This window comes from Solenopsis invicta, chromosome 16 (assembly GCF_016802725.1).
Source record: "Solenopsis invicta isolate M01_SB chromosome 16, UNIL_Sinv_3.0, whole genome shotgun sequence".
In the NCBI taxonomy this organism is placed as follows: Eukaryota; Metazoa; Arthropoda; class Insecta; order Hymenoptera; family Formicidae; genus Solenopsis; species Solenopsis invicta.
In genome coordinates, this window is record NC_052679.1 from 7,610,905 (window position 1) to 7,623,654 (window position 12,750).

Here is a 12,750-nt window from a genome sequence, read left to right on the forward strand (position 1 = left end):
GCTGCAATGTTGTTGTAATGTTCTGTGCTAAGGTACTCACCGCACATCAATCCGCAAAAGCCGTTAAGAAATACAAGGAGGATTACGACGAATATTGATCCCTTACAATCCACACGCCATCCAAAAAATATGAGCATTAATAGAATAGTGTGAATAACTACGATGAAACTCTGGATAAGAATGTGAGATAGTAGAATTTCTTCTGTCCTGACACCTAATACATATTTACATTTGCATTATGACGATAAAAAATAAATAGATAAAAAGTAGTTGAAAAACTAATTTTAGATTAGAAACTAAATTACCTTGGGCTATGCTTCGATCCCATATACCTTCCAATCGATCTGAGTTTATCAAATTAGTAGATAATGCGATAGCCAGAAAGAAGGCGAATCTGCAAAAGTGAATGTAATTTAAGAAGAGTAGTTGATTTTATTTATTATCTTGGCCTGATTTTTGCTTACGATAATATAGATGACGGTATCGTGAAATCTTTATAATTGGAATCATTCCTACCATATACAGGATCTTCAAACTAAAAATGATTAGAATTTTAGATTCTTATTTTAATCTACACTATAGATATATAAATTATAATACAAAATAATAATAATAAAATATACTATAATGGGCAGATTTGCCAATTTTGTCGAATATCCACAATCTCTCATAACGTCTTCAAAAAACTTCGTAAAACAGTCGAGTAACTTTTTTTGTATAATAGGCCCAATTACACCATCTGTAATAAAAAACATTTAAAATTTAAAAATATAATTTAAATACAATTGATTTTTTTCTACATGCACGCACACACGCACGTACACACGCGCGCGCGCGCACACACACGCACGTACACACGCGCGCGCGCGCGCGCGCACACACACACACACACACACACACACACAAATTTGTTATGGATAAGTGTTCTACATATATGTATAAATAACGTACCACTCATATCGAGATAAACTTGAATTTCACTACCATAAAGGACGGAATCGCTCACGAAATTACCCTCTTCCAATCGCTTTTGCAGACTTTCGGAAAAGTTTTGATTAAAATATGTTGCACCGTAGAGTTTTCTATTTTTCACATCAAATTTTGCTTCAGAAAAGTCAACATATTCCTGAAAGCAATCCAAGTAGGAATAGAATACATTGAATCAGTATTGAATACTGGCGAGATAGCGATTCTGTACCGAAAAATGAGATTCACATTTTAGTACAGGTCTTGTACTAGAAAAACATTAAAAAGTTAATGTTATTGTACTAGCCTATTATGTATATTAGTACAGAATAGTAGTACTGGTTCAGCACAGAAAAATATGAATTGTACACTGTAGTGATTTATATTAAAATCAATCGTCTCAGTTTTATATAGGGATAAATTCGTGAAAGAAACACTAAGAAAATAAAAAATTGTTTTAATTATATACATGCCGATTATATTAATCTTTAAGTAACCTTTTTTGCAATGGAATTATCAAAACTATGTAGAAATCTGCAGCTGAGATTAACGAAATGGCAAGTCTTTCCGTCATTCCAAACTTTGCTATAATTGCTGTTAAATTCGCAGTTGCCAGCTTCTTTGTTGACAATCCCAATATTGATGCCTTTAGGGTCCTCACCAAATGCCATAACATATAAAATGGCTTGAAATATAGAAATCCAAATTGCGAGGATTAAGCTTCTGGAAGAATACATTATTTACAATAAGTTAAATAGAAGATAAATCAAGATGGTCATAGCAAGATCTTTGGGATGAAATAATATTTCAAATGTTCCTGTTTATTTCGAACTGCGCGCCGTTACTTTTGGTTTCAAACACAACTCTTGAAAATGAAATATAATTAAAATGAAAATCAATTTAAATAATACTGCTAACTTGCATTTATAAAATTGCCCCACACCAAAGGAAGTGAACATTTCTTTGTGTGAAAAAAATCACCTTTGCTTTGGAGTTTGAACCTGAATGCCCCCCCCCCCCCCAATTATCCGCGAAGGGTGTTTTAGTCAATTCGACCACCGAGGCACTTGGTAATATTCTTTACAACGAGTGTTATTCAGAGAACGTCTTTAAAGAGTGATGTGTAAAATCATGTAGATTCAAGAATTGTATACTCGTTGTTGCCTTATATCTAATTTGTAGTATACAATTCGCGGCTTTAAATCAATATTATTTATCATTATTATGAAATGTGTAGCGATTAATATGTAAATGTGAATTTTTTCAAAATATGATATTTCATACATATGATTCAATAAGGTACATAAAATGGAAAGTACGGCATAATTTGAAATATTGGAACAATTGAGATTTTGTGAAAGTGTCTGCTGTATAGAAATTAATGACTAATAAATACTTACGGGTAATTACGCAAAAAGTGAATGCCGTTTTTGCTTAGTAGTGCTTTCAACCTCTTTAATCGCGAAACATGACGTTTCGGATTTGTTTTGCACTCCGAAATTCCCTTAACAATTTGATTAATTTTTGTTATAAAATAATACAAATTTACATAATTTAGAAAAAAATGATTACAGCATATATTATTTTCATACTTCTGTTGGCCTGTATCTATCTTGATACAACACGTTGTTACTCGTGACCTCCGATAATCGCCGATACCTTTCATTCGCCTTGTTTTGTTCTTTGCACAATTTCAAGAAAACGTCCTCTAAAGACATGCAATGAAATTGCGTCAGCAAATCACACGGTGCCGATTCCGCCAGCAATTTACCATGTCTCATTAAACCGATCTGCGGATCATTGAAGTTACACAACTTTAATTTACACGACCAAATTTTTGCCATTAGGATAAAAAGTTATTTTAACGTTCAGGATGTTTTCTTGCAGTCTCTTTATACGAATATTTTCAGGATTAATTTAAGTAAATTAGTAAAACTGAGACTCACTTTATTAGCCTCTGCAGTTTCATGGATATAATGTGTGCTTATTAGCACAGTAACACCTTTTTCCTGCGTGAGCTTCTTCAGGTAATCCCAAATACTGTGAAAAAAAAGTATATTCATATATTTTTTAATCACTCTTTCTGTTTATCGCGTTTAAAAAGAAAACTCACTCCTTCCTTAAATTTGGATCTAAACCCACAGTGGGTTCATCCAGAATTAGAAGTTCAGGATTATGTATCAAGGCGCTGGCAAAAGAGACCCGTCTTTGCTCACCACCACTCATGTTTTTCACCAGGTGATTCAATGGGGGTAATTGAAGTAATTTCGAGAAAAAAGTCAGTTTTGCCTCTGGAAATAAAATGAAAAAGTTATTGAGAGTTGATACTTCATGAAATATTGTTAACGAATAATTCGAAGCATAAACTGGAACCGTTTGAAATACATTTTTTTTTATATTTTGTAAAATTGTGTTCAAGACTAAAGTTATTACTTATCTTGTCACGATAAATAATAACCACTTCAGTCCATTTAACCCTATGTCAATCGCGAAGTCGTAACCAAAAATTCTAAAATGTACACTTTAATTCAATTCTGTTATTGTTATTAAATTTTGTTCAATATTCGCTAATTCGAGTAATAGTTCCATTTCGTCAATTTCACGCGTTCAGTAAGAGAACCTTTGAAACGGGCAATTAATCAAGTTTCAAACCAAAATCTCGTTAATCTTACAAGCATTTCTTTTTATCTCGTTTACGGAGGAGAGAAAGTCGGCGAATGCGATTCCTCCAAAATATTTGTTAGTTCGATAAGACCTCTCATTCGTTCATATTAATAAATATTCAGAGAATAACAGAGATCACTCGCCGAGTGACAAACGTTACCTTGTAAATTGATGAAACAATCATTTAAAAACCAGACTTAAATGCTATGATATTAAAGATGATTTAGTTACTCATCCAAATCTATGCACAATTCAATCACTTGACCAAGTTTTTCCATCTCTCGCTCATACCCGATTTGACGATCAACTGCTCAGCTCGTTTGCTCGATTTTTGTTGCTCTTGCACTTTATCTCTTTTTTGCTTACACTCTCTAATGGTGCTATCGCTTTTTAAAACACATCTCTCGCTCTAATCTGCGTACTTCGCATTCCCCCCCTCCCCCCAAGTGACTCCGGCTTTCTCATTCGCGTGTCGATTCTTACGCGACACAATACGCGATCAATTTGAAACTTCTCAGTGTACACGTGAGAACAACTACTACGGGTCTGTTCACCGATTAACTTAACTGACCGATTAAGTATCAACCGTGATTGGTTATTTATGGTCAATTCTTCTTAACGACAAATACAATTGGTCAATTTCTATAGAAAAATCAGCCGATTAAATTAACCGAAGGTTGTGAAACTAGCTCTAATGATCTTTTCCTATTCATCTAATCTGTACTGTACCGATTTCCTTATCATCGAGCCCATTGATCCTGCCGAAGTAATAGAAGGCATTGCTCACAGAGAACTCTTTAACCAAAGCGATGTCTTGCGGCATGTAACCCACTCGAGGCCCGGGGATGCCGAAGTCCTTGTTGCCCGGAGTTCCTCCCAAAACCCATAACTCTCCGCTGTCGAAATATCGAATTCCGACGATGCAGGACAACATAGTGGTTTTTCCGCATCCGCTGGCCCCCAATAGTCCGTATCTGGATAAAGGAAAGATTTCGCTTACATTTCTCATCTTACTTTAAATTGAATATTTCCGTGGACAATTTGTTAGAATTCGATTACGGGCCCTAATAATAGAGATAATTGGGGTAGTCGTAATATCCATAATCGCTATAATACCCTGTTTTTCTTTATACAGGGTTTTTCCCAAAAGTAATGAGCCTCATTTTTTTGTATCGCCACGCGATTGTACAGCGCACACCTGCGCGACCGGTTGGAAGTGATGGGGGGACTCTAAGCTTGCCAGCGACGCCTGGTTCAGTTGCGTATGAGCTCTCGGAGCGGTGGGACGTCGTTTTTAATAAATCTCCGCGCAGAGCCTCGTCGCACACTGTGACCAAATCGATTTTAGCCGGCCAAAACTTCTAAACATCGCAAATTATTTATATTTTATCACCACATTTACGGTAAAATGGTTCAATTATATTTTTAGAAACATTTGGTAAAAAAATATGTGTAAAATGAAAAAATTTTTTCTATTAGTATAACCCAGAGCTAGGACAACGGGGACGTTGGAAGATATGTGGCCCCATTTTTTTAGATTTTTTTATTTCTTTGTGCATTTTATTTATTTTGTATTTTTCCTCGTTTTATTTTGTTGTTTTTAAAGATATTTTGAATGTACAATGCAAGCTAAAAGTTATCGAAATTAAAAACTTGAAAGTTTCTTAGGTTTCTTAGGTTTATTCTTTTTCAACTTTTTCGTAATCAACATAATTTTGATCGCGAATATCTGAATTTTAACCATGAAATTAGCTGCAAAAAAGAAAACGAAAATTTTGATTCATAATAATTTTTAAAACATTGTAACAAAACGCCCCTCCACCTCGCGCGCACTGACACTCCGCTCCGTCCACCCGAGCAATACACCGGCAGAACGCCACGTGCGCGCACCAAGCTAACCTGCCGTCGCGATCACGCGGCAGCACGCGCGCCGCCCGTGGCGTTCGGCAACGTTTCCACTCCGGGCCAGCCGACTGAACGCGCGGATTGGTCCGCCCAACCGTGCGTTCGGATATATAAGCCGGCAGTGGGAACGCCGAGACAGATCTTCCCGGTCCGCCGAATCCGACAGGTCGAGAATCCTCGACCGCACTCCGACTCCCAAGAGGACGAGAATACTCGCCTTCTCCAGACTCCCCTCGACGAGAATCCTCGTCGTCCCGGCTAGCTGAGGATCCTCGGCTAATCCTGCGATACCGAATACCGCTCCGCAGCCAATCACGGCGAGCATCCTCGCCGTGCTCCGTAGCCGAGTATCCTCGGCGAATCACCGTCCCCGACGAGCATCCTCGTCGAGTCCGCAGGCTGGGTATCCCTGGCCAATTACATCCGTCTTCTCCCTCAGGGAAGATTCTCGTGTAACCTAAAGCCTCGTCAGGGCATCCGCGTCCTGACGAGACCTTCGCCTCATTTTGCACGAGGCGGCTCGGGCGAGGCGCGGAATCGCCGCCGTCGCTCCGATCCCGCGTTCCGCGGCTCCCCGATCACCCCGGACACCGTGTCCGTTTCAAACCACGCGATTAAGTTTAAATTGGATTATTTGTATTCTTAGTAGTTCTAGTAAGTCAGTTCTTATTATGTCTCCTTTTTAAGTTAGAATTATGATTTGTCACTTTACCGTTTCATCCGTACTCTCGCGGTTAGTAAAATCCTTGTCTTGTAATTTAATCTTGGCTCTCGCCTAGCGTTCTCGTTATTCCACGCGTCACCGTGCGCTTATCGTTACCAACGCTCGCAATTCTGACCGCTCAGCGGCGATTGGTCGTCGCGACCACCGTGAGCCAATCGCGTCCCCGCTTAGGCTGGGTCCACTTGTCACGAGGCGTTAGACGCAATAAGCTATGAGGCTACTTGTAAGTATCACTTCCAAATAAAGATCTAGTATTTTTGTCATCTAAATACCGAGTGCGATTATTATACCGAACCCGACCAATCCGGCGAGCTTATCCGCAACCGTATCCTGACTCCCACCGCACCGCACGAAAATCACGAGCGTTACAACATAAATGATTATTTTTTGTTATTGTATATTTTGTAGTGTATATTTTTAAATAAACAATTTTTTAAGTGACGAGTAGGTAAATCTAAATGAATATTTACATTAGTATTATTAATAGAGTATTATTAATGAATGTGAACATTTTGATTTAATTCGTTTTACATGATAATTTATTTTACATTACAATTTTGCATAAAAATCAAAAGTAAACAAAAAATTAAATAACTTTTAAATCAATAAAAGTATTGTGTTCACATTTTACATAAATACTCAAACGTAATAAGAGAACAGTCTATAAAATTTTTATATTTTTGGTAATGTTTTGCAAAATATCACATATATCCTTAAATTTCATTATTGCTGACATTATCGCTGCCGCTTTCATTATCGCTGCCGCTTTCATTATCGCTGCCGCTTTCATTATCGCTGCCGCTTTCATTATAACTAGGTTGTTCCTGGTTACGAACATCGGGTTTCAAAAGATTCAAGACGTCTTTACGAATATCTGAATTTTGGCCCTGAAACCAGCTGCAAAGAAAGAAACAACGAAAATTTTGATTTATGATCATTTTTAAAACAAAAGTGATTATATTTTGTTATATAGTTTCAAATAAATAACTTTTTAAGTAACGAGTAGATAGAGCTAAATGAATATTTATGTATTAGAGTATTATTAATATATGTGAAAATTTTGATTTAATTTATTTTACATGAGAATTTATTTTATATTACAATGTTGCATAAAAATCAAAGTAAACAAAAAATTAAATAACTTTTAAATTAATAAAATTGTGTTCACATTTTACACAGATACTCAAACGTAGTAAGAGAACAATCTATAAAATTTTTATATTTTTAATAATGAGATATAACACGTACATCCTTAAATTTCATTATCGCTGACGTTATCGCTTTCATTATAATTAGGTTCTTCCTGGTTAAAAACATCCGGTTTCAAGAGATTTAAGACATCTTTGGAAAGTGGCTTATATTTTTTAGAAGAAAATCATCTTTTTTTTAAAGATGTAATATAAGGATCCGATGAAACCAGTAACCTTTTAAATAAGTCTTCATTTGTCGCAAGTCTGGAGCATTTTCGTGTGTTATGTTCTCGGAAATACCGACAATCTTTATTTCTCGCCTCTTGAGCTTCTTCAGAAAGAAGTCCAAGAGGGAGAATTGCGGTTAATACAATAATTTCACCATGGTCAAGCAATTTACGGGCATTGGATACCAATCGTAAAGTTTTCTATACAGTTCAGCAGTTTCTTGGCAATATTTGCCGAATTTCGTCGAGTCGATTTCCAATCCCAAAGAAATTACTTTTAATAATATTGATAATCGATAGATAAGATTTTCATCAACTCCAATTATTTTACTCATTAATGCTGGATTTTCAAAGAATCTACGGACACTATTGCCGTCGTTTGTGTTTCCATATCCTTGCTTCGGGACGTCTACAATTAATCCCAGTCGCTGATGAAGCTGTTCTTGAATGTATTGTTTTTGTTTCTGGAATTCTTTAAGTTTACCTACGATACGCCATTCTTTCACAATTATTCTATATGAAAGATGAAGCAGGAACTCGAAGCATCTGATCAAACAATGAAGAGGAGAAATTCCAAACGAAAGCGCAGATTCATTGATACGATGAGTAGATGTATCAAACTTTTTGAGCTTAGTCGGTTTTGCCTTGCAAATGTAGCATATCATACTAGAAGTATCTGTCAATGCGTTCCATACTTTTCCGTCGGCCATAGTTAATACCAAGTTAAAATGGATTGTGATTTCGGAGGGCTCTGTCAATTTTAGTAGAATTAATTGATTTATCTGTGAAGTCACATATTTTTCTTCAGATTTGATAACAGCCGTAGTTTCTTTTAAAAATTGAAAACGCAACGGTCGACAATATTTCACCGAAGGACGAGAATTAGTCCACAGTATGAACGTGTTTTCATTTTGAAATCTAAGCTGCAATGGGACGAGCCAAGTCACAAAAAAATTCTCATCCGAAATTTTCGGAGCAGTAGACGCGTTTTGCTTGTACCGTGACTGTCCAGATGAGCCATCAAAGCCCCACTTTACGATAAGCTCGAGATGTTTCGATGTATCCGACGAAATTAAAATTGGATCAAATGTTTGAATTAAACGAGAAGCAGTTTGGTTTAGAAGAGATTGCAAAGAAACTTCCGCACGATCATCTGTAATTTCAAATGTGTCAGGATAGCAGTGTTTTTTTGCTTCGACTACACATTTATAGCTGGGATATATATCACATCCCATTTCTTTAGTCTGTAAACAAATCAAATTATACTGTGATGTCGTAAATTTTCTTTCTATTATCATTGATAATGCTTGATCGTTTGAATATTGACGTTTTTCGGGTTGTTTTGGAATGGACCAGAAGACACAATATCCGAAACAAAGTTAGCCACCTTCTTCTTGCCCGCAATACGCAAACTCATAGCTGTTGTTAAAGTAATTTCTTCTAAACAATGAGACGATAATAATTCCGAACATTTGCGTCTTTTTGTTCTTTCACTTGCATCATGGAAGGAAATAAGCGGACGTCCACTTTTTTTAGAAACAATAGGTCTCTCAGTATTAGTTTTATTTGTAGAGAAAGAAAGAAGTGAATCTGGAATGATGTATTTTTTGTCGAGCCAGGACTTGGATTTTTTGATAAACTCAGTAGAACTTTTGCGTAATTTAGATTTTTTTTGCGCAAGTTTATTGAGAAAGCAATGAACGCAATTATATAGATCCTTCTCAACAGCAGCCGAACATTCTGAAAAACTTAATTTATTCAAAATGAAACTCTTTAAAAAATCCACAGGAGAACTTGGTTTACTTTTCTCTATCTCTTTGTACAATTGAAGACGTGTGAAAGAAACCATATTTGTTAACACAATCACAACTGTTAATAACTAATACTATTGTTAATACAGCCCGAATGTGCACGATCCCATGTCGCGCGCGAAGAATAGTTGCATACACGTTGCATGTGTGCGTGGGCGTTAGTGTAACCATTTTAATAACTGCTAGCCACGCGTTAGAAAAGTTGACGCACTTCAATTTATATATTAATCGTTTTCTTGTAAAATGTCCGTCGCGTCGTAAATACTTTTGGAATATGCAAAAGTTTTAGTCTTTCTTTTCAAGCCTAGGGTTGGAAAAAAGTACTAAAACTTTTGCATTCTCCAAAAACATACGACGCACAAGGTTTTGCAAATAGACCATCGATATGTTTAGCATTAAAGAAATAATGTGCGAAAAAATATTCTTTATATACTAATGCGTTAAATAAAGTATCAATTTTTAGAGAGATCTGTATAACGTTTTCATAATCACATTTTATTTAAGAGAAAGTTGGTATAAGTTCCTATCTCAAGGCGTAAAAAATGATATAAAAACAAATGAAGATACATTTTAAGATAAAAGATAATATTGAAAAAATTTTTTGTTAATCATAATTAAAGAAGGCTGGTATCCAGTAACTCCTTTAACTCCTTTTGTCTTAAATTGTGACGTGATATGATTTGTCTGATGACATTTTTCTCATTTTTAGCATAAAATCATAATACAATGTCAGAAATAACACATTTCAAACAAATAATAAATAATTAGTGCCAGATCAGTACAATGAAAGATTCCATGACAAATGCAATATTTTATACGAGACCACGTTAACGAATACAATATCAGCTGTATTTTAACAAGCGCTGGAAATCGCTTGCTGAAAATTTACATACCGTTTCGTCTTAAGTACAAGTAGAAAAAATTTCAGCGCGGAAGTCGATGGAAGTCTTTTTATATAACAAGATATGTCAATAATTTTTTATTTTATTTCATGGTTGAATAATTTTAAAGATTGAAATGTTCTAAATTGATGTAATAACGATATAAGTGAATTGTTTGAGACTCATTACTTGGTAAAACATAGGAAAAAAATGTGCTGTGAATTGCTTTGACGTTAACAACAAATAATTGATATCTGCATAAAGTATTAATTTTATTTACATAAACAGCTGTAACAAACATTGACTTTGATCATGCATATTTCTCTGAAATAGTTTCATATCTCATAAAATCTTTCATTTTCATATAAATCTATGTCTTAGAATATAAGAAAAATACATATTAGATATAAATGGTTTATTTTATTTTTTTCGATTTTGCCCGGCTAAAATCGATTTGGTCACAGTGTGCGTTGTGGTTAAGATAGAAAAAACTTTGGAATAACGCTATACGATAACATTTTGCGTCAAACTCCAAAAGACGGCGAAGGAAACGTTTGATTTGCTCACTCAGGCCTTCAAGGATGATTGCTTGTCGTACTCGCAGGTCAAAAAGTGGCACAAGTCGTTCGTTGATGGACGCTCAGAACGGGCCTCATCGGCCACTTCTTCCCGGCCTTCCTTGAACGACTTGTGCCACTTTTTGACCTGCGAGTACGACAAGCAATCATCCTTGAAGGCCTGACTGAGCAAATCAAACGTTTCCTTCACCGTCTTTTGGAGTTCGACGCAAAATTTTATCGCATAGCGTTGCTTCAAAGTTCTCTCTATCCTAACGACAAGGCTCTGCGCGGAGGTTCACTAAAAATGATGTCCCACCGCTTCGAGAGATTGTACGCAACTGAACCAGGCGTCGCTGGCAAGCTTAAAGTTCCCCCCACCACTTCCAACCGGTCGCGCAGGTGTGCACTGTACAGTCGCGTGGCAAAAAAATGAGGCTCGTTACTTTTGGGACAAACCCTGTACATATATCTAATTAATAAATTATATAATAAATTATTATATAATAAATTATTGAATAATGAATTATTATACGATAATTAATTATTATATGTATACATATATGTAAATTTCTTACATGGTACCCCTAGAAATTGTCATATTCAGACCGTTGAGCACTTGCTTTTTCCCATAATGCATTATGGCTTTCCTTACGACCACTGCCTCTTTTTGCATCATTTTGCGAAATGGTGATGAGTGTTCGATCAGTGACTAAACTGAAAATAAAACAAAAACTTATAAGATAAGGATTTACTAACATTCTATTTATTTTTAATGTTAATTTTTAACCAGAAGAACTCGATAGCTCATGTGCAGTATCATAACTTCGTCGAAAGATTCTACGAAATTTTATCAAGGTTATTGGACGCCTTAAGCGCTTATTATTATATGTAACACTTTATAACTACACGAAATTTCGACATCCGGTTGCTCCTCGCTTAATATATGTATGGTTCGCTTAATGTAGGACGTGGTTCTTCGCGGTAAAGGTCCATAGTCTATTTCGTGACTCAACAGTTTTGTAATCGTTACAATATTGTTGCGCAACTCTTTTATTATACATTACCATATTTTACTATATTCTACTTAATGTATATTACCGTATGTAAATAATTTGATTAAAAATCGTAGATCACAATATTACGACTTTTCAGTGTGAAGTGACACGTCAGACTCAGTGCAAGTTTATTGCATAAAATCAGGAAATCGAGTAGTACTTGCATATTTTGCTCGTTCAAATTATGCGCCGTCATATTTTGCATTCAATTGACACCGTTTTTCGGAATTAATGCAAAATTTTTGTACAAAAGTGCAAAAATTTGGCACTAGATTTAACCACGATCTTTGCGCGCATTGATATCTCCAATGAAACATGAAGTCCATTGAGTGCGCACCAGTTCTGTCAATGAAAAACACATATCGAGGTTGTTACTCTGCAATACTCTGCATTGCGTAGTTACAGAAAACAAATGCGTTCCACGAGATGTACAGAGATTAGAATAAATTAATAAATTAATAGGCGTACAGACAATTAAGGAAATTAACGTATGTAGATGACGCAATGACGTTAATAATTACGGTAACCATATTTTCTTCGAAAAAACCAAAGGACAAACCTGAAAATTTTAAATTTATTCCTCCTAGACGTTTCCAAATAATTTTATGGTAATTGGGAATTGATGCATTTTGAAATTTTCTTGTGTAGTACCAAAATAAAATAAAGTAATTTGCAGGTTTCTAATAATTCTAAACTGATTCAATTGTGTTGGAACAAACTCTTGATTTAAATTTGGAAGAGATTTGAGATAATAAAAAATGAAAATG

The 12,750-nt window shown here is 35.5% G+C and overlaps 1 protein-coding gene across 2 annotated transcripts in view; it reads right to left on the reverse strand.

Annotated features, from left to right (window-relative positions):
* LOC113005463 (ABC transporter G family member 20-like) overlaps window positions 1-12,750 on the reverse strand; it is a 34,874-nt gene that overhangs the window by 3,569 nt on the left and 18,555 nt on the right. Inside the window, exons 1-12 of one of the 2 annotated variants that reach the window (XM_039458530.1) lie at window positions 11,504-11,604; window positions 4,360-4,604; window positions 3,080-3,257; window positions 2,913-3,006; window positions 2,559-2,756; window positions 2,367-2,470; window positions 1,464-1,689; window positions 952-1,126; window positions 624-739; window positions 465-535; window positions 306-394; window positions 41-214 (exon numbers count right to left, since the gene is read on the reverse strand). In XM_039458530.1, the coding sequence (XP_039314464.1) occupies window positions 41-214; window positions 306-394; window positions 465-535; window positions 624-739; window positions 952-1,126; window positions 1,464-1,689; window positions 2,367-2,470; window positions 2,559-2,756; window positions 2,913-3,006; window positions 3,080-3,257; window positions 4,360-4,604; window positions 11,504-11,604 (1,771 nt within the window). Of the gene's footprint in view, window positions 1-40; window positions 215-305; window positions 395-464; window positions 536-623; window positions 740-951; window positions 1,127-1,463; window positions 1,690-2,366; window positions 2,471-2,558; window positions 2,757-2,912; window positions 3,007-3,079; window positions 3,258-4,359; window positions 4,605-11,503; window positions 11,643-12,750 lie in introns of those variants that run through there. The other variant, XM_039458529.1, reaches the window with a different exon arrangement.